At 38.2% G+C, this 27,714-nt stretch overlaps 1 protein-coding gene across 3 annotated transcripts; it reads right to left on the bottom strand.

Moving 5' to 3' along the window:
• Positions 1–231: 231 nt before the first annotated feature.
• Positions 232–27,218, bottom strand: LOC116882690 (zinc finger protein 280B-like). 3 transcript variants are annotated; one of them, XM_032883229.1, is made up of 3 exons: positions 27,109–27,218; positions 26,239–26,299; positions 232–2,025 (listed from the first exon to the last, which is right to left on the bottom strand). In XM_032883229.1, the coding sequence occupies exon 3, from the start codon at positions 1,953–1,955 to the stop codon at positions 285–287; it is 1,671 nt and encodes a 556-aa protein (XP_032739120.1). In that variant the 5' UTR covers positions 1,956–2,025; positions 26,239–26,299; positions 27,109–27,218; the 3' UTR covers positions 232–284. The 3 variants fall into 3 exon arrangements, with proteins under 3 accessions (XP_032739120.1, XP_032739121.1, XP_032739122.1); XM_032883230.1 differs by lacking the exon at positions 27,109–27,218 and adding an exon at positions 26,956–27,040; XM_032883231.1 differs by lacking the exon at positions 26,239–26,299.
• Between the last annotated feature and the right edge of the window lie 496 nt (positions 27,219–27,714).

Genomic DNA, 27,714 nt, shown 5'->3' on the forward strand with positions numbered 1-27,714 from the left:
TCTCACACACACACGTACACAAAACATCTTCTATGTGTTAAGCCAGATACAATACATGAAAACCAGGTAACAAATTTTTAAATAACATCTCAAAATTCAGATCAGACAATACTGTATTTCATGAATTTAAAAAAAAACTCATCAATGACTCATTGGTTTCACTATTTTTGATGTTACTAAATAATGTATGGTTTGTATTTTTTTTCTTATTTTATGGCGTTTTTTTTTTTGTTTTTTTTTTTACTTTAATTGAAATACCTGCTTTAGGTTTACTGAAACTAGAATTAACGAGGTTTTTTTGAAATTCTACTTTTAAACTTGGGGGCTGATGGTTCAGAATCAGATGTGCTCACAGTAACAGATGCTACTTCCACAGATCCTGGTTGAAGAGGTCCCAGTGACACCTGAATAACAACCTTTGTTTCAGGGGGCAGTCCCTCTAGTTGCTTAGGCTTTTTAAACATTTGATGACACTGGGTCTTGTGCTCCATTTTCTCCTTGAAAGTTAAAAACTGTAGCCGGCATTTGGAACACTGGTGAACACTCTTTTCCCAGTGTCCCCTATAATGACACATGTACGGTGTTGCAGTTTTGAAAATTTTGAGACAGAATGGACAGAGCAAATTCTTAGTGTTTTCATGGCATTTTCTGAAATGTGTTTCCACATCACCAAAGGCTGATGATCTGTAATTGCAAACCTGGCACACATAGGGCATTTCGCCAGGCTTATGATTGTCCTTCATGTGCTGTAAGAGAACCTGATCTGTTTTGAATGACAATTCACAAATTTTACAGACAGCCGAAGGCTCCTGGGTAGTGTGTACACTTTCAATGTGACATTGCAGCTCGAAGGGAGTGGGAAACTGTCGGTGGCAGTGCTGGCAGGTGGTGTGGCTTTCCCAGCTGTCACCCCTCTGCTTCTCAAGTTCCAGATGGTGCTTCATGTGATTCATAAACTTGACATTTTTTAGAATTTTCAAGCAGCTGAGGCATTTAAAGGTTGTGTGAGTCTTCTGTTCTGGCTGACCATCTCCTTTATGTTGCCCATAATAAAAGTCATGAAGTAATATGACCAGACTTCCTTTCTTGGGATCAACAACCTGGTTTTGACTCACTAGACTCAAGTCTGTTTTTGCCGGTCTATTTTCCTTTACAGGATTTATAGGCTTAAAATGGACACAGTCCTTTGGAAAAGGTGTTGCAAAAGGTGCTCCATTCTGAACCATGGCTCCATGGCTCCATTCTAAGTCATGTCCATTCTGAACATGGTTTAATGAGGTATGAACACTGTTTGAGTCTGTGCTTTGCTGTGAAGTCACTGTATGAAAGTTACCTGAAGGGGACAAAGCTGAAGCATGTCCCTCTATGATTCCATCGCTGAGTTTAGGCCTTTTGGGATTTATATCATTTACTTCAGCAGTGGAAAGTTGCTTTGATATGCAAGGACTTTTATTCATATCTCCTACAGAAAGTGCTTCTCCTACTGGATGCTGTAATGAATTTGTGAATGTAATCAAAGGAGAACATAACTCCAAACAGCTATTAGGCACAATTTGTGAATTATTTTTAAAATCAGGTTTAGACAAAGGCTCAATAATAATGGGACTATCTGTTGATCTTGATTCAGATTCAGAAACTGGCAAGGCAGTGACTGCTTCTGATACAGAGGTCACATGGCTTATAGGCGGTAATTTGTGAGTAGTACCTTTTCTGAGGTGACCATACTTTTTTCTCCTTGAACATGAACCTGGGGTGACTCTGTTCAAAATGTTTGAAACAACTGGCTTTGAATTTGAAGTCACCCCAACAAATATCAGCTCAGCGTCGTCATTTACATGTTCCACCCCAACAAAGATGAGCTCAGCATCTTCATCATCTACTTTTTTGGTTTCTTCTGTGTTCTGCTGTGGGTCTGGCTCTTGCTCTTCCTCACATAACATACATGGCTGTTCCATTTTCTATTTTTTTTTTTTATTCTTGAAGGTGTGGCCACAGTCCCAGTGCTTTCTTTATATAAACTGCCACCTAAGTACAAACACACTACACATCAGTAAGTACAGAAAAATGCATTATCTTATTTAATTCTGTGCAAAACTTTTATAAGACTACTAGAATTCACAGAGGATAAATGACAGCTTAAAGCCTACTATTATAAGTCTGTGCAACTCTAGAATCATGCCTTTGCCTTAAGCTGATTACAATTTCTTCTATTAAAAAAAAAGAGGAAAAAACTATTGACTAATCACTAGGTGAAATCATATGTAAAGGATATATTATTTTACAAAGGCACCATTGTTCAGTGTTTAGACACATGGGCTTTGGGGTCAGAGAAGATTAAGCTGGAATTCTAAGTCAGCCACAAACCAGCTGCATCTTCTTTGGCAAGTTCAAAACTTCTAAATGTGTTTTATCTTAAAGGCGAAACCTCTTACTTCTTAGACTTAAGGTAACAGTTCTTTTTCAAAAACCACCAAGAATTCAACAGTACCTTATTTTGTAGCTGAATTAAAGAAAATTTTATAGTAAATGTACATATCTCAATTGATTCATAATTTCATAAATATTAATATAGAAAAGAAGAGTCAAATTCAAAGAACAGAGTAAGAGTACCTAACAACTGTCAACAAACAGCATACTTCAATGTCAAGTGCTTAGCACATGCCTAGCAAATTGAGAACAAACTCTCTTGATAATCTCACACCAACTCAAGGCCTTCATTATAGTCCACTGTCTCCTAAATTTCTCCTTCTAATCCTGACTTTCCCACTTAAATCCAACAGAACTGCCTCCCTCAGCCCACCCCTGTCTCATTTCCACATGGCAGGCAAAGTAATTCTGTCAAATCACATATCACTGCTCAGCTCAAAACCCTCCAATGGCTTTCTCATTCACTCAGTAAAAGGCCAAGTGCTTCTAATATCTTCAGTCCTGTTAGACCATGCTGCCAAGCCTACATACTGCCTTGCAGCATGTCCTGCTCCTCCCCCATCCACTTCATTCTAACCAAACTGTCTTACAATTCCTTGAACACATTAATCACTTTACTGGCTTAGAGCCCTGTATTTGCTGTCCTTCTAATATGAATGCTCACCATCCAGATACCTGCAGAGGTGAATCCTCACCATCTTCAGACTTCTGTTGCAAGTATTCTCAAAGAAGTTCTCAAATACTCCAAACAACTGCTAATTCACATTGCCAATCTCTCTTCCCTTCCCCTCAACCTTCAAGTCCTTATCACCACCTAACACATTATAAACTTTATCTACTTGATTATTTTCTACTGTCTATCCAGTAAAAGTAAACTTCAAAGGACAGAGATTATCTTTTGTTGACTGCTGTATCCCTAGCACAAAGAGTGCCTGGCACAATATGGGAGCTCAACAAATAAAGAATCTGTTAATAGTATGAATTAACAGTAACTTTCATTAATAAGAATATGTATTTGTAGAATAGACTGTACTCCTTTAATTCTGTATTTTCTATGATTTACTTAGAACCTTGTCCATATCAGATATTCTGTAGGTCTATGAAGGATTAAAAGCCTCTAGCTTTTTAAAACATTTTTATCACAACCATACTAAAAACAACAACATATAATATGAAATCTCACTATATAAACATATAAATAACAATTGCTTCACTACATGGATACTTACTCTAATCAATTATGACTCATCAATGGCTCACTACTAAAGGTTTGAAAAACATTTGTTTTAGGCTAGCAAGATGTAGGTACTTTAAATTATGGATCATAACTCACCAGTTTCTGAACACCTAACATCAGAATTCATTGTAACCCCATATAGACCCTTCAAACCCCATCTATAAAAATTAAAGTGGCATCAAATACGTGCCATGTACCGCAAATTCGTTTAATTAGCATATCAGCATATAATTTGGGAACACATAGATATTTAATCCTGAGAGGTATACCAACTTCAAAGTAAGTCAAAAAAGAAATTTTTTGAAAATAAGAAAAGTTGGGGCCCCTGGGTAGCTTAGTGGGTTAAAGCCTCTGCCTTCAGCTCAGGTCATGATCTCAGAGTCCTGGGATCCAGCCCCATATCGGGTTCTCTGCTCAGTAGCGAGCCTGCTTCCCTTCCTCTCTCTGTCTGCCTTTCTGACTGCTTGTGATCTCTCTCTGTCAAATAAACAAAATCTTAAAAAAAAAAAAATAAGAAAAGCTATTTCTTATTTTCATCACTTGTTTCACAATTATAATTTGCTTGGCCAACAATGGTATGATACTACCAAGCACTAAGTAGAAAGTGGTGAATGCATGAAGTTTACAGTCTAGTGTGCCATGAAGAGTGATTGACAACCTTCTTAAAACTAAGATCAAGTACATAATTAGGAGATATGTAATGCAAGAAAACATACAAGGCATATCTGAAAACACTGTTCTTTAAGAGTCACAGAAATTGGTTCCATCTGTCTATATACAACTTCATCATCTAACTCCAGGATGATGTCACCTAGTCCACTGTTTCCCACCATAAGCACCACAGACATGTCTGGACCAGATAATTCTTTGTTCTAGGGGGGTGGTGCTGGGTGCATTTAGGATTTGTAGCAGTATCCCTGACCTCTACTTAGGAGATGCTAGAAGAATTCCCCTACATGTGCCATCAAAAAATGTTCTATGGGAGAACTTCTACCCTAATCTAATCTCCTGAGTATCAACTTCCACATTTCTAGTAACTGTCTTCTAGGTAATTCTACATGATGCTCTAATACCCCTCTCAAGAAATAATTCTAAATTGACATTATTAATATTCTGGGGCACCTGGACAGCTCAGTGGGTTAAGCCTCTGCCTTAGACTCAGGTCATGATCTCAGGGTCCAGGATTGAGCCACACATTGGGCTCCCTGCTCAGCAGGGAGCCTGGTCCCCCCTTTTTCTCTCTGCCCACCTCTCTGCCTACTTGTGATCTCTGTTAAATAAATAAACAAAATATTTTTTAAAAAAGAAATGATAAATATTATCCCTGATATCATAAAAATCAGAATAAAATTTAAAATGTGGGAGTTAAAAAGTAAAAAATTTAAATAAAAAATAGAATAAAATCTAATTTGACAATTAATATGACTATCAGAATTATCTGAGGATAGACTTTTAAAGCCTAGAAAAATTTATGATTCACCTAAAGTTACATGTAAGGTCTGGAGACAGAGTTTACACTAAAATTCATGATTCCTGAATTCTAGTTCTGTGTTCTTCCCACTATTCTGACTTAATGAAAATCTAAATTTCTGGTGATGGTGCTATTAAGTTCTTAGTCTCAAAGGATCAGAGTCATATTGGACTCAATTTTAATCTCCTCGTATTTTATAAAAACTGTTCAAACCTCCCCCAACCTCTATCAAATTATTCACAGAAACTTATTAGTGGTTCTAAATAACTTTTTAGAGCATTAGTCATTCTAACTACCTTACATTTCCATTCCTATTAAAGCTCCTCTCTCCAATTTCTAGGTTTGAGTCCACCTGTTACTTCATGTTTGTACATCTGTACTAGGCTTCAAATTATCTCATCTCTATCCTTCAAATTATCACCAACTGCATACCACCACTAGATATTTTTTTTCACTAGATGAATCTTAAAACACCTCTGTAATTATATCATTCCACTATTCCTACACGTTAAATGACTCCCCCAATTTTAAAGAATACATTTTAAGTTATGCTATGGACCAAATTGTGTCCCTTCAAAATACGTATGTTGAAGCCCTAACTCCCAGTATGATAGTATCTGGAGATGAAACTTTGGGAAACTTTGGGTTCCCACCTAGTTAGATTTAGATAAATTCATGAGAGTGGAACCCTCATGATGAGATTAGTACCAAAAAGAGATATCAGAGAGCTTGCTTCTTCTCTGTCTCCCACCTACTATGTGAAGACACAGTGAGAATGTGGCAGTCTACAGGTCTGAAGGAAGCAAGGCAAATCAGCTAGCACCTTGATCTTGAATTTTCCAGCCTCCAAAACTATGGGAACAAATTCTGTTGTTAAAAAAGAATAAAAATAAACTGGGCTCCAGGAACATTGTAGGACTTTTTACCCACCTGATCTTGGTGGGTAAAAAGGCACAAGCAGGAGAAGTGGCAGGTAGGGGAGAAGCAGACTCGATGCTGAGCAAGGAGGCCGATGTGGGGCTGGATCCCAGAACCCTGGGATCATGACCTGAGCAGAAGGCAGCTGCTTAACCAACTAAGCCACCCAGGAACCCCTTAGTAGAATTTTATAGCTGTTGACCATACCAATTAACTTTAGGTCGATGTGAGGCTGGATCCCAGGACCCTGAGATCATGACTTGAGCCAAAGGCAGAAGCTTAACGCTCTGAGCCACCCAGGTGCCCCGGATCATGGGAATTTTCTTATCACTTCTCTTTTGGTACCTTTATTTTCTACAATTTACCAGAACCTCAAGATACCTGGGGTCATGAGGTTGGAAACATGTCAAAGACTTAGTAGATCTAAGGAGTTAATCTTCAATACCACTTCATATCCCCTATCAATGAAACTGCCAAGGGCTGTGGAAGGAGTTAATGAGATTTCATGCCAAAGATAGCTAAGATGGCAGGGGATGATAGTTCATCTCCCAGGTTATTCCTATGCATTTAAACAACAGCCTTCTTCATAGGGCTTTTTTTTTTTTTTAATAAACATATAATGTATTTTTATCCCCAGGGGTACAGGTCTGTGAATCACCAGGTTTACACACTTCACAGCACTCACCATAGCATATACCCTCCCCAGTGTCCATAACCCCATCCCCCACTCTCAACCCCCCTCCCCCCAGCAACCCTCAGTTGGTTTTGTGAGATTAAGAGTTACTTATGGTTTGTCTCCCTCCCGATCCCATCTTGTTTCATTTATTCTTCTCCTATTCCCCTAACCCCTTCATGGGGCTTTTTTATAGCTACACACCAGCTTTTATTCAGGCATCAGTCTTTCTTGAGTAGCTTCCTGAAAGCAGGCTAACCGGACTCCTTTGATATCTATCCTCACAGTCTTCCCTTGACTCTGACTCTTTTCACCCCCTATACCACTCCTGAAAATTCTTATCCCTATCCCTTCACTCCTTCCCCATCCATAGCACTCATGTCTCTTTCCCACTACTCTCCTTCCCTTCTCTTCCATTAACCCCACACATTTGCTACCTTAGGATTTAATGCCTATTAAACACATCCTTGGGAGAAATGAGAGCTTCACAGGATCCTTAAAACTACATTAAACATTTATATTCACCTTAGGACAATTAAGAAAAACAAAATGTTTTCATAAATTTTTAATAAATATTTGTTCATAAATAAGCTCAAGATGGTAGAGGAATATAAAAATGGGGTCTAATCTAGCCTGGGAGTCTGAAATGGGAAAAACTATTAAACCAAGGTTGTTCTTTCAAAAGACAGGATTATTTCTGTAGACTGGACTAAGGAAAAGCAATTTATAGAACCTCATTGCCATTTTCATTTTTTCTACCTCTCTGACTTCTTTTTCCATTATTCTAAAACTCATTCCCTGCAATCCAGCCACAGTGTCTTCCCTGTTGTTCCCTTTAGGCTCTGCATGAAATTATTTTCTCCCAGATGTCTCCATGGCTAACACTTCTATCTCCTTTAACGCCATATCTGAACTTACCTTTACCGTAAGACTTGCCCTGATCATCCAATCTAAAATTACAACATTCCTACCCACCCAACATTCGATCCTATGACCCTGCTCTATTAGATTCTTCCTAATTTCATAACATCACCTTCTGTATCACCGAAAAATGTATTATATTTACATTATAATTACACAATTATATTATATATGTATTATATGTGTGTGTGTGTGTGTGTGTGTGTGTGTGTATACACATATAATGTTATAGACCTTTCTTTCTCCACTGGACTTTCAGTTCTTTCCACTGGAGAAGTACTGTTTCATTTTTTAGCTTGTTTTGTTTGTTTTTGTCTGTTTTGTTCATTGATTTCTCCCAAATTCCTAGAGTAGTCATAGCACACAAGTCTTAAATATTTGTGAAAGGAAAATGATTATCTAGGAGTTAGAAATAAATTTAACAAAGAAAAGTGGGCTGAGGGAAGAAGCAGGAAACGTTCAAACCTGAGGAACACACAATTTTCTTTAAGTCAGGGAGCCACTAGAGTGTACTATTACAGCAAATATGAGAATCCTATAATCCGAGGACTATTGTCAGTCACTTTCAACCATTTTCTCTTGTCCTTTGCTCCCAAGAGCAGGATCGTAGAAGAATTCACAAAGTAGAGATGAGCAGGATGGCAATTCAACCTAAAAGTGGCCTGTTAGTTCAGAAGCAAGTTCTTTCTCTAAGACTGAGGATTTAGAAAGGTGGAAGGATCAGGTGAATGGTGAATGATTTAAACAGGGGCTGCAGAGAACCACAAAAAAGATGACTGGAAAAAAAAAAAAAAGGAAAAAAGGACAATGTTAATTTTTTAAACGCCAACAAGGTAAGGTCATAGGGAATGGTAAAATAAGAAACTACAAATATTCCCTCCTTCATAAAACCAAAGAGAACAACAGCAGAAATAGTCAAAATCGAGCTTTTTCATCCCAGAAATTAACCAAAGGCTTAATCAGAGGATTAAAAATCAGAGGAAAATCAGAGGATTTCTGTGGAAAACACTATGGCAGTTCCTCAAAAACTTAAACACTGAATTATCATTATGACCCAAGAGTCCACTTATAAGTATTGCCCGATAGAACTGAAAACAGGTACTCAGACAACTACATGTAATGTACATACATGTTTAGAGTAACATGATTCACAAGAACTTAATGGTAAAAATAATACAAATATCCATCAATGGATAAGTAAACAAACTGTGATATATACAAACAGTGGAATATTATTCAACCATAAAGGGAATAAAGGCGCCTCCATGTTCACTGCTGCATTATTTACAGTAGCCAAGATATCAAAATAACCTAAGTGTCCACTGATTGGTGGATAAAGAAAATCTGGAATATACAAATAATGGAATATCATTCAGCCATAAAAAATATGAAATCATTCTATCTGCGACATGATGGACCTGAGAGCATTATGTTAAGTGAAATAAGTCAAACACAGAAAGACAAATATTATATGATCTCACTGATATGTGGAATCATAAATAAAAATAAGCTCATAGATAAAAGAGAACAGACTGGTGATTGCCAGAGGCAAGGTAGAAGGGTAAAATGGATAAAGGGGATCAAAAGGTACAAACTTCCAGTTATAAAATAAATGTCATGGAGACGTAATGCACAACATGATGACTCTCGTTAATAATACTGCAGTGTATATTTGAAAGTTGCTAGGAGAGTAGATCTTAAAAGTTCTTATCTCAAGACAAAAAAAAAAATTATGTATGGTGACAGATGTTGACTATTCTTATTGTGGGCATTTCACAATTTAAACAAACACCAAATCATACTATATACCTGAAACTAACGTTTTATGTCAATTATACATACCTGAGACCACACTGTCCCTGCGAGGGCTCCACCCCCACTTAGCCTTCATTGTTATAGTCATATTTTATCCCTTCATTATATTTAACCATATTTTTTGTATACATATAGGTTTTTTTATTTTCATTAAAATTTTGGGATACAATTTCTTCCAACAGATCAAAATAAATGCTAAATCTAGCGCATGGCTTTGTTCTAGTCTCCAGCCTGAGCACATTCTTTTTTTTTTTTCCCTTTTTCCAACCAACTTATCTTATCATTCCTTTTTTATAATTTTTTTTAAAAATTTTCATCTTTACAGTCATATTCCATCCCTTCATCGTGTTTACTATTATTTTTGTGTATATATATATATGTTTTTCTTTCTTTAAAATTTTGGGAGGTAGTTTCTTCTAAGAGACCAGAATAGACCCAAGTGGGTGGCTCTGTTCTTTTTACCAGTCTGAGATCATATATATATATTTATATACATATATATATGTATATATATAAAAATACATATATATATATGTATATGTATATATATATATGTATTTTTTTTTCTTTTTCCCCCTTTCTTCTCCCCCCAGTTTTGGGTCTCTTCTGATTTGGTTAGCATACATTTTTCTAGGGTCTTTGCCACCCTTTTAGTGTATTATTCTCTCGTTCATATATTCTTATCTGGATAAAATGACAAGGTGGAGAAACTTACCACAAAAAAAAAAGAACAAGATGCAGTACCAACGGCTAAGGACCTAATCAATAAGGACATTGGTAATATGTCAGAACTAGAGTTCAGAATGACGATTTTCAAGGTGCTAGCTAGGTTTGAAAAAGGCAGGGAAGAGATTAGAGAAACCCTTTCTGAAGAAATACAATCCCTTTCTAAAGAAATAAAAGAACTAAAGTCTAACCAAATTGAAATTTTAAAAAGCTATTAATGAGGTGCAATAAAAAACGGAAGCTCTTACTGCTAGGATAAATGAAGCAGAAGAGAGAATTAGTGATGTAGAACACTAAATGACAGAGAATAAAGAAACTGAGCAAAAGAAAGACAAACAACTACTGGACCACAAGGGGAGAATTCGAGAGATAAGTAAAACCATAAGAGGAAACAACACTAGAATAGTTGGGATTCCAGAAAAAGAAAGAGAGGGGCAGAAGGTATATTGGATCGAATTATAGTAGAGAATTTCCCTAATATGACAAAGGGAATGAGCATGAAAATTCAGGGGTTCAGGCACAGAGAACCCCCCTCAAAATCAATAAAAATAGGTCGACACGCTGTCATATATTAGTAAAACCTACAAGTCTTAGGGACAAAGAGAAAATCCTGAAAGCAGCTAGGGACAAGAAGTAACATACAATGGTAGGAATATTAGATTGGCAGCAGATTTATCCACAGAGACCTGTTAGGCCAGAAAGAACTGGCATGATATATTCAGAGCACTAAATGAGAAAAACATGCAGCCAAGAATACTATATCCATAGGGTGAGTGGGTGGCTCAATGGGTTAAAGCCTCTGCCTTTGGCTCAGGTCATGATCCCAAGGTCCTGGGATGGAGCTCCGCATCGGGCTCTCTGCTCGGCGGGAAGTCTCCTTCCTCCTCTCTCTCTGCTTGCCTCTCTGCCTACTTGTGATCTCTGTCTGTCAAATAAATAAATAAAATCTTTCAAAAAAGAAAGAATACTATATCCAGCTAGGCTACCATTGAAAATAGAAGAAGAGATAAAAAGCTTCCAGGACAAACAAAAATTAAAAGAATTTGCAAACACCAAACCAGCCCTACAGGAAATATTGAGAGGGGTCCTCTAAGAAAAGAGAGAGCCTAATAGTAGTAGACCAGGAAGGTACAGAGACAACATACAGTTAACAGTCACCTTACAGGCAATACAATGGCACTAAATTCATATTTTTCAGTAGTTACCATGAATGTAAATGGGCTAAGTGCCCCAATCAAAAAACACAGGGTATGAGAATGGATTTAAAACAAAAACAAGACCCATCAATATACGTTCTATAAGAAACTCATTTCAGACCCAAAGACACCTCCAGATTTAAAGTGAGGGGGTGGAAAACAATTTACCATTCTAATGGACATCAAAAGAAAGCTGGGGTGGCAATCCTTACATCAGATAGTTTAGATTTTAAGCCAAAGACTATAATAAGAGATGAGGAAGGACTCTATACCATACTCAAAGGGTCTATTCAACAGGAAGATCTAACAATTTTCTATATCTATGCCCCTAACATGGGAGCAGCCAACTATATAAACAAATTAATAATAAAATCAAAGAAACACATCAACAATAATACAATAATAGTAGGGGACTTTAACATCCCCCCTCACTGAAATGGACACATAATCCAAGCAAAAGATCACTAAGAAAATAAAGGCCTTAAATGACACATTGGACCAGATGGACACCACAGATATATTCAGGACATTCCATCCCAAAGCAACAGAATATACGTTCTTCTCTAGTGCACATGGAACATTCTCCAGAATACATCACATCTTGGGTCACAAATCAGGTCTCAACTGGTACCAAAAGAGAGGGGTCATTCCCTGCATATTTCAGACCAAATGTTCTGAAGCAAAACTCAATCACAAGAGGAAACTTGGAAAGAACCCAAATACATGGAGGCTAAAGAGCATCCTTCTAAAGAATGAATGGGTCAACCAGGAAATTAAAGAAGAATTGAAAAAATTCATGGAAACAAGTGAAAATGAAAACACAACTGTTGAATAACTGTGGGACACAACAAAGGCAGTCCTGAAAGGAAAGTATACAGGGATACAAGCCTTTCTCAAGAAACAAGAAAGGTTTCAAAAACACAACCTAACTGAACACCTAAAGGAGCTGGAGAAAGAACAGCAAAGAAAGCCTAAACCCAGCGGAAGAAGAGAAATCATAAAGATCAGAGCAGAAATCAATGAAATAGAAACCAAAAGAACAGTAGAACAAATCAACAAAACTAGGAGCCGATTCTTTGAAAGAATTAATAAGACTGATAAACCCCTGGCCAGACTTATCAAAAAGAAAAGAGAAAGGACCCAAATAAATAAAATCATGAATGAAAGAGGACAGATCACAACCAACACCAAAGAAATACAAACAATTATAAGAACATATTATGAGCAACTATATGCCAGCAAATTTGACAATCTGGAAGAAATGTCCTAGAGATGTATGAACTACCAAAACTGAATAGGAAGAAATAGAAAACCTGAACAGACCCATAACCAGTAAGGAGATTGAACAGTCATAAAAAATCTCCCAACAAACAAGAAACCAGGGCCAAACGGCTTCCCAGGGGAATTCTACCAAACATTTAAAGAAGAATTAATACCTATTCTCCTGAAACTGTTCCAAAAAATAGAAATGGAAGGAAAACTTCCAAACTCATCTTATGAGGCCAGCATTACCCTGATCCCAAAAACAGACAAAGACGCCATCAAAAGGAGAATTACAGACCAATATCCTCGATGAACACAGATGTGAAAATTCCCACCAAAATCCTAGCCATTAGGATCCAAGAGTACATAAAAAGTACATTATTCACCATGACTAACTGGGATTTATTCCTCGGCTGCAAGGTTGGTTCAACATCTGCAAATCAATCAATGTGACAAAGTACATTAATAAATGAAAGAACAAGAACTATCTGGTAATCTCAATAGATGCTGAAAAGCATTTGACAAAGTACAGCATCCTTTCTTGATCAAAACTCTTCAAAGTATAGGGGGCGCCTGGGTGGCTCAGTGGGTTAGAGCCTCTGCCTTCGGCTCAGGTCATGGTCTCAGGGTCCTGGGATCAAGCCCTGCATCGGGCTCTCTGCTCAGTGGGGAGCCTACTTCCTCCTCTCTCCCTGCCTGCCTCTCTGACTACCTGTAATCTCTGTCTTTCAAATAAATAAATAAAATCTTAAAAAAAAAAAAACCTCTTCAAAGTGTAGGGATAGAGGGTACATACCTCAAAATCATAAAAGCCATCTATTAAAAACCCACAGCAAATATCATTCACACTCGGGAAAAACTGAGAGCTTTACCCCAAGGTCAGGAACATGTCAAGGCTATCCAATATCACTCCTGCTATTCAACATAGTACTAGAATTCCTAGACTCAACAATCAGACAACATAAAGAAATACAAGGCATCTAAATCAGCAAAGAAGAAGTCAAACTCTCACTCTTTGCAGATGATACTTTATGTGGAAAATCCAAAAGACTCCACTCCAAAACTGCTAAAACTCATACAGGAATTCAGTAAAGTGTCAGGATATAAAACCAATGCAGAGAAATAAGTTGCATGTCTATACACCAACAACAAGACAGAAGAAAGAGAAATTAAGGAGTCAATCCCATTTACAATTGCATCCAAAACCGTAAGATACCTAGGAATAAATCTAACCAAAGAGGCAAAAAATCTGTACTCAGAAAACTATGAATGGAGCACCTGGGTGGTTCAGCGGGTTAAAGCCTCTGCCTTCAGCTCAGGTCATGATCCCATGGTCCTGGGACTGAGCCCCACATAGGGCTCTCTGCTTAGCAGAGAGCCTACTTCACTTGCTCCTCTCTCTGCCTGCCTCTCTGCCTACTTGTGGTCTCTGTCTCTGAAATAAATAAATAAAATCTTAAAAAAAAAAAAGAAAGAAAGAAAGAAAGAAAACTGTGAATTACTCACAAAAGAAATTGAGGAAGACACAAAGAAATGGAAAAATGTTCCATGCTCATGGACTGGAAGAACAAATATTATGAAATGTCTATGTTATCTAAAGCAATCTACACATTTCATGCAATCCCTATCAAAATACCATCATTTTTTTTTCAAAGAAATGGAACAAATAACCCTAAATTTATATGGAACCAGAAAAGACTCCAAATAGCCAGCAGAATGTTGAAAAAGAAAGCCAAAGTTGGTGGCATCACAATTCTAGACTTCAACTTCTATTAAAAAGCTGTAATCATTAAAACAGTATGGTACTGGCACAAAAACAGACACATAGATCAATGGAACAGAATAGAGAGCCCAAAAATAGACCCTCAACTCTATGGTCAACTAATCTTCGGCAAACAGGAAGGAATGTCCAATGGAAAAAAGACAGTATCTTCAACAAATGGTGTCAACAAATTGGACAGCCATATGCAAAAGAATGAAACTAGACCATTTCCTTAGACCACACACAAAAATAGACTCAAAATGGATGAAAGACCTCAGTGTGAGACAGGAATCCATTAAAGTCCTTGAGGAGACCACAGGAAGCAACCTCTTCGACCTCAGCCACAGCAACTTCTTCCTAGAAACATTGCCAAAGGCAAAGGAAGCAAGGGCAAAAATGAACTATTGGGACTTCATCAAGATCAAAAGCTTTTGCACAGCAAAGGAAACAGTCAACAAAACCAAAAGATAACTGACAGAATAGAAGATATTTGCAAATGACATATCAGATAAAGGGCTAGTGTCCAAAATCTATAAAGAATTTAGCAAACTCAACACCCAAAGAACAAATAATCCAATCAAGAAATGGGCAGAGGACATGAACAGACATTTCTGCAAAGAAGACTTCCAGGTGGCCAACAGACACATGAAGAAGTGCTCCACATAATTCGGCATCAGGGAAATACAAATCAAAACCACAGTGAGATACCACCTCACACCAGTCAGAATGGCTAAAATTAACAAGTCAGGAAATGACAGATGTCGGTGAGGATGCATAGAAAGGAGAACCCACCTACGTTCCTGGTGGGATGCAGGTTGAACCACTGCCACTCTGGAAAACAGCATGGAGGTTCCTCAAAAAGTTGAAAATAGAGCTATCCTACAACCCAGCAATTGCACTACTGGGTATATACCCTAACGATACAAATGTAGTGATCTGAAGGGGCACATGCACCTGAATGTTCATAGCAGCAATGTCCACAATAGCCAAACTATACAAAGAACCTAGATGTCCATCAACAGATGAATGGATAATGAAGTATACACACACACACACACACACACATACATACATATACAATGGAATACTATGCAGCCATCCAAAAAATGAAATCTTGCCATTTGCAATGACGTGGATGAAACTAGAGGGTATTATGCTGAGTGAAGTATGTCAATCAGAGAAAGACAATTATCATATGATCTCCCTGATATGAGGAAACTGAGAGACAGGGTGGGGGGCTTGAGGGGTAGGGAAGGAAAAAATGAAACAAGATGGGATTGGGAGGGAGAAAAATCATAAGAGACTCTTTATATCACAAAACAAACTGAGGGTTGCTGGGGGGAGGGAGGGTATGGAGAGGGTGGCTGGGTTATGGACATTGGGGAGGGTGTGTGATACGGTGAGTGCTATGAAATGTGTAAGCCTGAAGATTCACAGACTTGTACCCCTGGGGAAATTAATACATTATATGTTAATAAAAATTAAAAAATTAAAAAATAATTCCCAAAAGAGAAATCGAAGATCAGATGACTATCCTTGTAAATTTTATCAAAACAATTGAAGAAGAATTAGCACTAAACTTTCAGTAACTCTCTAAAAATCAGATGAGGAGAGACAACTTTCCAGCTCATTCTATGAGACCAGTACTATTTATATCAAAATTAAACAAACCTATCACACACAAAACTAACAAAAACACACAAAAAAAACCCCAGAAACCAATATCTTTTATGAATAAGGGCAAAAATCCTTAACAAAATACTAGGAAACACAATTTAAAAACCTATAAGAGGGGCGCCTGGGTGGCTCAGTGGGTTGAGCCTCTGCCTTCAGCTCAGGTCATGATCTCAGGCTTCTGGAATCGAGCCCGACATCGGGCTCTCTGCTCGGCAGGGAGCCTGCTTCCCTCTCTCCCTGCCTGCCTCTCTGCCTACTGGTGATCTCTCCATCAAATAAATAATAAAAAAATAAAAATCTTTAAAAAAAAATCTTAAAAACCTATAAGAAGGGCTATACACTATGACCAAGTGAGATTTATGTAAGAAATGTAAAGTTGGTTCATTATATGAAAATCAATCAACATTATACCATTTCAATAGAATGAAGGACCAAAAAACCCACATCTGTCCACAAAAAAAGTAGTGGACAAAACTGAACACCATTTTGGGGTGGGGGGATAAAAACCACACTCAGTAATTGGAAGAAGGAAACTTTCTCTGACAAGGGATATCTGTAAAAGACCCATAGCTAGCATTACAATTCATGGCAAAAAGACTGAAAGCATCTCCTCTAAGATCAGGAATAAGACAAGGATGTCTACTTCTACCCTTCTGATTCAACATTATCCTGAAGGTGGTTTAACTGGGTAATCATGCAAATTAAAAAAAAAAAAAAAAAAAAAAGTAAAATAGCATTCAGACTGGGAAAAAAAGAAGTAAAACTATATTGGAGAGGACATGATTTTGTATACAGAAAATCCTGAGGAATTATATTTGTTTATATATAATAATTGTTTATTATAATAAACAATATAAGATCAGTATAAAACACCAATTAGGGGTGCCTGGGTGGCTCAGTGGGTTAAAGCCTCTTCCTTCAGCTCAGGTCATGATCCCGGAGTCCTGGGATCGAGACCTGCATCAGGCCCTCTGCTCGGCAGGGAGCCTGCTTCCTCCTCTCTCTCTGCCTGCCTCTCTGCCTACTTGTGATCTCTGTCAAATAAATAAATAAAATCTTAAAAAAAATCAATTACATTTCTATACACTAGCAATAAACACTCCAAAAATGAAATAAGCAATTCTATGTACACTAGCATTAAAAAGGATGAAATACTTAGGAATAAATTTCCAGAAAAAAATGCAAGACTTTCATACTGAAAACACTGAATTATACTGAATACATTGCTGAAGCAATTAAAAAAGACCTAAGTAAATATATACATTCCATGTTTATGGATAAGATTTAGTATTATTAAGATGACAAGATTCCTGATACTAATTTATCAAAATCCCAGCTGGCTTTTTCACAAATTAAAATTCATAGGGAAATGCAAGAGACTCAGAAGAGCCAAAACAATCTTGAAAAAGAAGAAATGAAAATGTCACACTGATTTCAAAACTTACTGCAAAGCTAGAGTAATCAAGTGTGGTACTTTCGTAAAGACAGAACCACAGATCAATAGAATACAATTCAGAGTCGAAAAATAAACCCATACACTAATGGCCGATTGGTTTTCAGCAAGAATAGCAAAATAATTAAGTGGGAAGCAGGTATGTCTTTTCAACAAATGTTGGAACAACTGAACATCCACATCAAAAAACTGAGGTTGGACTCCTGCTCACAGCATATTTAAAAAAAAAAAAACAAAAACAAAAAACCTCAAAATAGATTGTAGAACTAAATGTAAGAGCTAACTGTAAATCTTTTTTTTTTTTAAAAACAGAAATAAAGGTTTTTGAGACAACATACCAAGAGGAATAATGACAAAAGAAAAATGAACAGGATTTCAGCAAAGGGAACGCCCTTACACTGTTAGTTGAATGCAGGCTGGTACAGCAACTCTAGAAAAAAGTATGGAGTTTCCTCAAAAGGTTGAAAATAGAGCTACCCTATGATTCAGCAATTGCATTACTAGGGATTTATCCCAAAGATCCAAATCTGGTGATCTAAAGGGGCATCTGCACCCCAATATTTATAGCAGCAATCTCCACAATAGAAAAACTATGGAAAGAGCCCAGATATCATCAACAGATGAATGGATAAAGAAGATGCGGTGTGGAATATTACTAAGCCATCAAAAATGAAATCTTGACATTTGCAATGACCTGGATAGAACTAGAGGGTATTTATGTTAATCAAAATGCCAATCAATGACAATTATCATGATTTCACTCATATGTGGAATTTAAGAAACAACAGAAGAGCATGGGGGCAGGGAAATAAAACAAAACTAAATCAAAGAGGAAGACAAACCATAAGAGACTCTTTTTTTTTTTTATAATTTTTTTAAAAGATTTTTATTTATTTATTTGACAGACAGAGATCACAAGCAGGCAGAGAAGCAGGCAGAGAGAGAGGAGGAAGCAGGCGCCCCGCTGAACAGAGAGTCCGGTATGGGACTCGATCCCAGGACCCTGGGATCATGACCTGAGCCAAAGGGAGAGGCTTTAACCCACTGAGCCACCTAGGCGCCCCCGTAAGAGACTCTTAATCACAGGAAACAAAGGGATGCTGGAAGGGAGGGGAGTAGGGGGATGGAATAACTGGGTGATGGACATTAAGGAGGGCACGGGATGTAATGAGCACTGGGTGTTATAGAAGACTGATGAATCAATGAACTCTACCACTGAAATTAATACACTATATGTTAATTAATAGAATTTAATAACATTTAATTAAAACAGGATTTCATCAAATTAAAAACTTTTGTCCTTCAAAGGATACCATCAGGAAAGTAAACGGACAAGCCACGTAATGGGAAAAAATATTTTTAAATCATATATGTAATAAGGGACTTGTATCCACAATACATAAAGACCTCTTATATCAGAAGAATAAAAAGACAACTCTATTTAAAACTGGGCAAAGGGGTGCCTGACTGGCTCAGACTGAAGAGCATGTGACTATCTCACAGATGCGAGTTCGAGCCCCACATTGTGTGGAGAGACTACTTAAATAAAAACTTTTAAAAAATGGGCAAGGGAATTAAACAGAAATTTCTCTAAAAATGATATACAGGGGCACCTGGGTGGCTCAGTGGATTAAGCCACTGCCTTCATCTGTCATGATCTCAGGGTCCTGGGATGGAGCCCCGCATCTGCCTCAGCATACCTGCTGAGCAGAGAGCCTGCTTCCCCCTCTCTCTCTGCCTGACTCTCTGCCTACTTGTGATCTCTCTCTCTGTCAAATAAATAAATAAAATCTTTAAAAATAAATAAATAAATAAAAAATAAAAATGATATACAAATGTCTAAGTATACGAAAAGATGTTCAACATGATAGTAATGAGAAAACTGTGAATCAAAACTACAATGATGTATCACTCACACCCCTAAGGATGGCTACTATCAAAATATATAAAAACAAATAATTACACCAGAAAATAACAACTGCTGGTAAGAATGTGAAGAAATTAAAATTCTTATGTGCTGTGGTTGGAATGTAAAATGGTGCAAAGCACCAGAGCAAAGCAACAGAGGTTCCCCAAAATATTATAAATCAAACTATTATATGATCCAGCAATCCTACTTCTGGATATATATCCAAAAGAAACGAAAACAGGATTATGAAGAAATATTTGTACACCCATGTTCACAGCAGTACTGTTCTGATAACTAAAAGGTAGATGCAGTCCAAATGTTCACTAACTAATGAAAGAATTTAAAAAAATGTGTATATACATACAACGGGATATTATCCAGCTATAAGAAGGAAGTCCTGCCACACACTACAACACTGATGAACCTCTGAGGACACGTTAGCTAAATTTTAAAAAGCCAGTCACAAAAGAAAACAAATACTATATTAATTCCATTTATCTGAAGTATCTAAAGTAGTCAAAGCAACAGTAAAGAAACAAAAAGTAGAATGGTGGATACCCAGGTCTAGGGAGAGAGGGAAAAGGGACTTTGTTGTTTAATGAGATGGATACGGAGTTTCAATTTTACAGAATGAGAAGTTCTAGAGATCTGTTTTAAAACAATGTTAATATATTTAGCACTTAAATGATTAAGATGGTAAAATTTACGTTATCTGCTTTTTATAATAAAAAATTTGAATAGACAACTCTTCAAAGAAGATATACAAATAATGCAATACAATAAGCACAAGAAATGCTGCTCAACACAATTATTAGGAAAATGTAAATCAAAATCAGAATGAGATACCACTTCACATCTACTGGCTTGACTCTAATCAAAAACAGAAACAGTAAAAAGTGTTACAGAGAATATGGAGAAATTAGAATCCTCATATATTGTTAGTGCAACTGCTTTAAAATGGTCAGCCACTTAGGAAAACAGTTTGGCAGCATCTCAAAAATTAAATACAGCAGTATATGAACCAGCAATTTCTCTCCTAGGTATATATCTCAAAGAGTTGAAAACATAAATCCATACAAAAATTTGCTCAACAATGTTCATAGCAGCACTATTCATAATTGCAACAAAGTGCAAACTATCCAAAGGTCCATTAACTGATAAATGGATGAACTGTAGTATAGCCATAAAATGGAATGTATTCAGCTATGAAAAAAAATAACAGTACTGCTATACATGTATGACATGGATGAACCCTGAAAAGATGCTAAGCGAATAAAGCAACACATATTGTATGATTCCTCCCATATAAAATGTCTACACTGGGCAAATGCACAGAGACAGAAATAAATTAGTGGTTGCCATGGGCTGGAGTGGGGGAAAGAGTGAGGAAATGTAGTAGGTTGAATAATGACCTCAAAAAATATTAGATCCTGATCCCTGAAACATATCTACGTTATCTTTTTTTGGGAAAGGGGTCTTTGCAGATGTGATTAAGAATCTTGAGATGGGAAGATTATCCTGGATTATACAAATGTGCCCTAAATACCATCATAAGTATCCTCAGTATGAAAGGCAGATTTCACGCATACAGTAGGAGAAAGCATTGTAACAAGACTGGAATAATATGGACTCAGCCAAAGAATGCACACCGGAAGAGGCAAGCAATGGATTCTCCCTTAGATTCTCTGGGATAGGGTGGCCCTACCAACACCCTGATTTAGGTCAGGTGATGATTTCTAACTTTTGGCCTCCAGAATTGAGAGGGAATAAATTTTTGTTGTTTTAATCCACCAAGACTGTGGTAATTTGTTATAGTAGCCACAGGAAGCTAATACAAGGTTTCAGGGTTGATGAAATGTTCCAGAATTAGATAGTGGTAAAAACTGTACAATTTTGTGAAGTATACTAAAAATCATTCAATTCTGCATTCTACAGAGTGAATTGTATAGTATGTGAATTATATCTCAATTAAAGAAAAAAATGCCTAGTGATAGGCTGGTGTGACCTCCCCCTCCCCCACCATCCTAACAACTGATAACTAAATCTTCAAAGCCCCTAGACTGCATTCACGTAACAAGAGTTAGGTAATTAGAATTACAGTAACAATGCAAACTAATCCAGCCCACAAAGAGAGTTAAACTAGTATCATGTAGTCAATTTACAAATTTGTAGAATTTGTAGTGGGAGACATATGTTCCTAGGGATGGATGGGTATCTTTTTGTAGAGTGGACATTACTCTGATACTAGGTTGAAACATCAACTTAATTTTTATTAGGACTGCTAAAAATCCTGATTTGACCAGGACAATCCAGTTTGACCTGTTGCCCCTGTGTATTTTTTAACAGTATCACTTTTCACTCTTAATAATACCTTGATTTCAGGGCATCCGGGTGGCTCAGTCAGTTAAGCATCTGAACCTTGATTTCAACTCAGGTTATGATCTCAGGGTTGTGAGATCAAGCCCCATGTTGGTCTCCACGAAGCAGGGAGTGTGCTTATTTTCTCTCTTCTTCCGCCATTAAAAAAATGATTTTGGTGGTAAATGAGTCAACATACTTGTAAGGAATCTTGAAGTTGTGAAACTGGTGAGAGCATAGGCTATGCATGCTAGATGTTCCCTGTCATGAATCTCTAGGTAACAAATATCTCCCTGCTACTGGAAAGCTCCCAAAGAAAAAAATCCTAGTAAGACTTTCACAAAGCAACCATATTTTCTTTTCAAAAATATACAATATTAATGCTTAAGCTGAACTCTCAGATCTCTACTATTCAGTGTTACTCAAATGACCAATTTATACATTTAAAGGAATGAATAAGGAATGCACCTAAGAATTCTTGTGGTTGACAAGTATAAGGAACTTACAAAGGACAGCTTAAAATAACTTGTACCAATTTTTTAAATTTTTATTTTATTATTTCAGTGGTACCCAATTTTTTTAAGTGTTATGAAATCAAAAGCTGAAAGTAACTTTTTTTTTTGTTTTCATATCAAATTGACCCTAACATAATAATGCTGTGTTAAAACTCCTGAGTGCAAAAAAAGGAAAAGAGGGGAATCTCTCTCCTTCTCTTTCTTTCTTCCTTTTCTTTCTTTCTCTCTATCTTTCTTTCTTTTAAGAAATTAGGGAAAAATTGTTACTCTATGGAAAGATCATCATAAGAAGTTCTATGGGTGGTCAGACATATAATGTTGGTAATGTTCTGATGTTCACTATTTTGGATGAACTACAACTATAAAACATACTAAATTAGTAAAATTAGAACATATCCCTGTCCAAAAAAGACTGAGAAACAAATAAATGACACAGGAGCATAATGATAAGGAACTGTATAGTTCTGACAGTCTCCTAACCCTAACCCCTAACAAAGAAAAAGGGAGGGAGAAGTATCAAGATAATGTTTATAAGGAATTTGAGTATTAGGAAGTATCTGGTGAGTTTACCATATGCCAGGTACTGATCTAGGTACCAGAGATACAGTAGTGATTGAAACAAAGACCCCTTCTTCAGGGAGCTGACACTGCAATAGAGGTAACTGAAAAATACATTAAAAAAATATACACCAATCTTTAAAAAAAAAAAAAAATAAAAAAATAAAAAATAAAAAAAAAATAAAATATACACCATAATGTTACTGCATGCAATATTATAGTATCACATAGCACATATTTCAAATATGTACTAATGTAATATAAATCATATAAAATATTTTATATTATTATATGTGTGTATACATATATATATAATTTCAAATGGTCATAAATGCTATAGAGAAAATAAAGGAGGCAATGGCCAGGTAGTATGGAGGCAGGCTGATATTTGTATGGCATGGTTATAGAGATCGGGGGAAAAATTCTCCAGCTGAAGGAAGAACAAATACAAAGGCTCTGAGACTTACCAAAGTTAAGGACTGGTCAAGAGGTTAATGTAGACAAACCAGTGGACAGGGAGAGAAACTGGAGAAGAATCAAAGAATGAGTTTGCTGTAGTACATTAATGTAGTCCATTCTAAGTTCTTTGGTTTTACTCTGGGTATGATAGTTCACTGGGAATTCTGAGTGAGGGGTTACATGATCTTTCATGTCAAAAGGACCACTCTGGCTACTATGAGAAGAAAGAAAACTTTAGAATAATAACTGGAAGCAGGAAGGCAAGTTTAGAGTATTATAATTACTAAAATTATTAATAACTTATTCATAATAATTTCATTAATAATGATTTTATAATAAAAGATTATACTAATACAAGACTGGGATGATGAGAAGGGGTCAAAGTCTTTTTTTTTTTTTAAGATTTTATTTACTTATTTGATAGACAGAGATTACAAGTAGTCAAAGAGGCAGGCAGGGAGAGAGGAGTAAGCAGGCTTCCCGCTGAGCAGAGAGCCTGATGTGGGGCTCGATCCCAGGACCCTGAGACCATGACCTGAGCTAAAGGCAGAGGCTTTAACCCACTGAGCCACCCAGGCGCCCCGGGGGTCAAATTCTATATTAAAACCTTGAAGGTCCACAAGATTTGTTAATAGATAGGAATTGGGATGTGAGGAAGAGGATGACACATAGAACGGGTGATGCTGAGCAAGTAAACATGAAACCAGAACTCAGGGAAAGACCTGGGTTAAGTACACAAATTTTGGAGTCTTTGGCATGTAATGTTATTTAAAACACAAGACTGCCTGAGGTCATCTAGGGAAAGAGGTTTGATATCCAAGTCCTGGGGCATTGCATTGGTCAGAGGTCAGAAACATGAGAAGAAACCAGAAAAGGATAGAAAGAAGGAAGAGTTACTTAGAACCAGCTGGGGTCAGGGGTAGGAGAGTAAAAGAAGAGAGAAAAAGCACGTTGTAATCCAAATGAAAAATTATTTTCAGGGAAGAGGAAATTAATGACTCTGATAAATACTGCAATAGATCACATAAATTAATAACTAACAATTCAGGATGCCTGGGTGGCTCAGTCGGTTAAGCATCTGCCTTCGGCTCAGGTCATTATCTTGAGGTCCTGGGATCGAGTCCTGCAACAGGCTCCCTGCTCAGAGGGGATTCTCCTTCTCTCTCTCCTGTGATCTCTCTCACTGTAACTCAAATAAATAAATAAAATCTTAAAAAAAAAAATAAATAACAATTGACCATTTCATTAAGTACTGTGAAATTCACTGGAGTTCTTGACAAGAGTGGATTTAAAGGAGAACGGGAGAACTTGAGGAAGCAAACATGGACAACTCTGAAGAAATTTTCCTCTAATGAGAAGCAGACATGAAATAAAATAAGCAGAAGGGGGATGTGCAATTAAAAGATGGCTTTTTAATGAAAGGTAACATTACAATCAGTCTGTTTGCTGATTAGAATGATCCAGAGAAACTGAAAACTTAATCCAGGACGAAAAGGAGACTTGCTGGAACAACATTCCTGAATAAACAAAAGCTATTTGGATTTAATATACCAGGGGAGGCTTTGCCCTTAGCCTGGAGCCAAATAATTCACTCATAAAAACAGAACAATATGGAGAAGAGTTGGAATGGTGGATTAACGGGTATGGTTGCTAGCCTCCAACATGGCCCCAAATGAATCTTGCCTCCTGGTATTCACACTCTTGTGTAGTCCTCTCCCACAATATCACAGGGTTAGCCTATCTGATGAAGCAAATACAGAAGTAATGGTATGTAACTTCTGAAAAAGACTCTGCACTTCATCCTGAGACCAAGCTCTCTCTTTAATCACTCGCTCTGAGGGAAGCCAGCTACCGTGACAGGAGCAGCCCCATGGAGAGGGCCACAGAGTGAAGAACTGAGGACTGTGCTAACGGTCAAGTGAGCAAGCTCAGACACTTCATCCAATAAAACCCAAGTCTTCAGTAACTGCCAATCCTGTCAAAAGCTTCACTATAAACTCATAAGCTACCCTGAGCCAGAATCAGCCAGCTAGAATATGACAGTGAAATAAACATTTCTTAGGTCATTACGTTTGAGACAATGTGTTACACAGCAATAGATAACTAACTATATAATGGGTCTTACCATGCTATATACACAAGTTATTGGGCATATAACTTACTTATTGTTTTGCCTCCTGGCATGAAATGAATTTATACGGCTTCCCCTACCCAATCACATTCAATTACTTCATGAAATAAAGCTCTTAAAAGGTTGTAGAAATGAACAACTAACCCTATGTGAGCATTTTTAACCAACACACATTTACCCTGAATGAACCACTTTAATACTTTAATACATGAGCTTAAATCTTAGGTATGTGTATCTGCCCATTTTAGCCTACTACTGCCATTGTAAAAGAAGTCAGTTTTACACAGCTTAAAATGTATGGTCCTCTCATGTTCTTTAGAGAGCAGGTGAAAGAATGCCACCCTCCCGGGCGCCTGGGTGGCTCAGTGGGTTAAGCCGCTGCCTTCGCCTCAGGTCATGATCTCAGGGTCCTGGGATCGAGTCCCACATCGGGCTCTCTGCTCAGCAGGGAGCCTGTTTCCCTCTCTCTCTCTCTCTGCCTGCCTCTCCATCTACTTGTGATCTCTCTCTGTCAAATAAATAAATAAAATCTTAAAAAAAAATTAAAAAAAAAAAAAAAGAATGCCACCCTCCCTGTTTTTAAGGAAGCAATATAGAGAGGTCCAGAATTACCTAAATCAGTGATTGGCTTGAATTTATCAGACATATTCAGGTCATACACACTTCAGGAAACACTGTCTAAATACTAGTATTTTAACACGGGAGAAAATAAGAAAAAACTGAAGAAAAATGATACAGTCTTGGTCCTTATAAAGACCTCTCATCTTACCTCAGGTGTGCAGTGAAACTTCTAAGAACTTAAGATTTTCCAGGCAGGAGAAGGTCACATCCTTGAGGCAACCATAGAGGAGGATTAGGGTTACTTACACGTTACAGGAATGTTTTATATCCCACTGCCTACCTGTTATTGCCATCTGCATGTTCATCAAGCGTCTCACTTAACCAGAAGAGAACTGGAGTCCCTTCCCCCACACCTGTTCCTCCTATCTACCCTCCCTCAGTAAAGAAAACACTATGCCTGCCAACTGCCCAGTTCCAAAGCCTGGAAACCACCCCGGGGCCTGGCTGTCAGGAGGACTTCATCAGGGTGTAAGAGTCTGAAATAGAGCCCAGGCAGAGATACTGCAAACGAGAAAAATTAACAAGGCCCTGAGGTAGGGGAGAGGGAGCAATAAATGAATTTACAAACGCTTAAATCGCCTTAAAGGCTCTGGGCCAACAGACGTCCCGAACAGGGAGGAGGAGGCTGGCTGGGGACGTTTAAATGCCTTAAGTTCCACAAGAGACCCCAGTGGGCCGGGGGAGGGGAAGGTATTAAGAGCCTGGGCAGGCCCCTCCTCCAGGAGGCCCAGGCTGGGCCCAGGCTTGGGGGATGGGGACGGCCAGCCTAGGGTGGGGGAGGAGATGTTGCCCGAAAGGCGCCTGCTGAGACCGGGGAAGGGGGTGTGCGTGAAGGGAGTCTCAGGACCCGCCAAGAACCCCTTACCCGACACACTTCGGAGTGCGCAGCAACAGGCACAGGCCGCTCGGGCAGAACCAGACCAGGAGCCGTGTGGCCCGCGGGACTGCGGCCGCGGAATCCCTCCCATCTCTCCTCTGGGAACACTACGGCCACGCCGCACCACGCCCCCGTCCTTACCGTCCTCCCCGCGGTCCGCACCAGATCCTGAGCTGCACCGCCCCAAGGCGCTCCCCAGGCAAAGCCGGAGGGGACGACGCCTCCTCAGGCCCCAGGCGCCGCCGACGCCGCCGCCTCTCCACGCGCGCCCGCTGCGATCTGTGATTGGCTGCCAGGTGCGGGCCCAAGGCCGGCGCGGCTCGGGGTGCTGTAATCTGATTGGCGGCGAGGCGGGTCCGGCGTCTGCGCGCGCTCTGGCGCCCCTGGTGGCTATCCCTGGGCGCGGGATCAGGCTGAGAGGGGTGAGAGTGGCAGCGATGACCCTCAGTCCCTGGAAGAGTCTTGGGAGGTCAAGGTTGCAGAGCAGACCAGGGTTCAAGGATAAAGACAGGCTCCCAATCCATCAGGGGATAAATTTGTCCACCTGGAGCTTAACTTTCATAATCCTGAGGTGTGTCCCTTTTTCATAAAAGCACTAGCTGCCGACCCCATGTTTAAAGAAACATGACGGTGCAACTTGGTCTTGACGCCCATACTCTTGACGTTACATCTGGTCAAGCCATACAAAAATAGCCTGGCACCCATTTGTTTTTATAGCTTGCAGCGACTTAAGAATGAACTTTATAT

Source organism: Lontra canadensis, unplaced genomic scaffold (assembly GCF_010015895.1).
Source record: "Lontra canadensis isolate GAN:19392208 unplaced genomic scaffold, GSC_riverotter_1.0 scaffold87, whole genome shotgun sequence".
NCBI classification, from domain to species: domain Eukaryota; kingdom Metazoa; phylum Chordata; class Mammalia; order Carnivora; family Mustelidae; genus Lontra; species Lontra canadensis.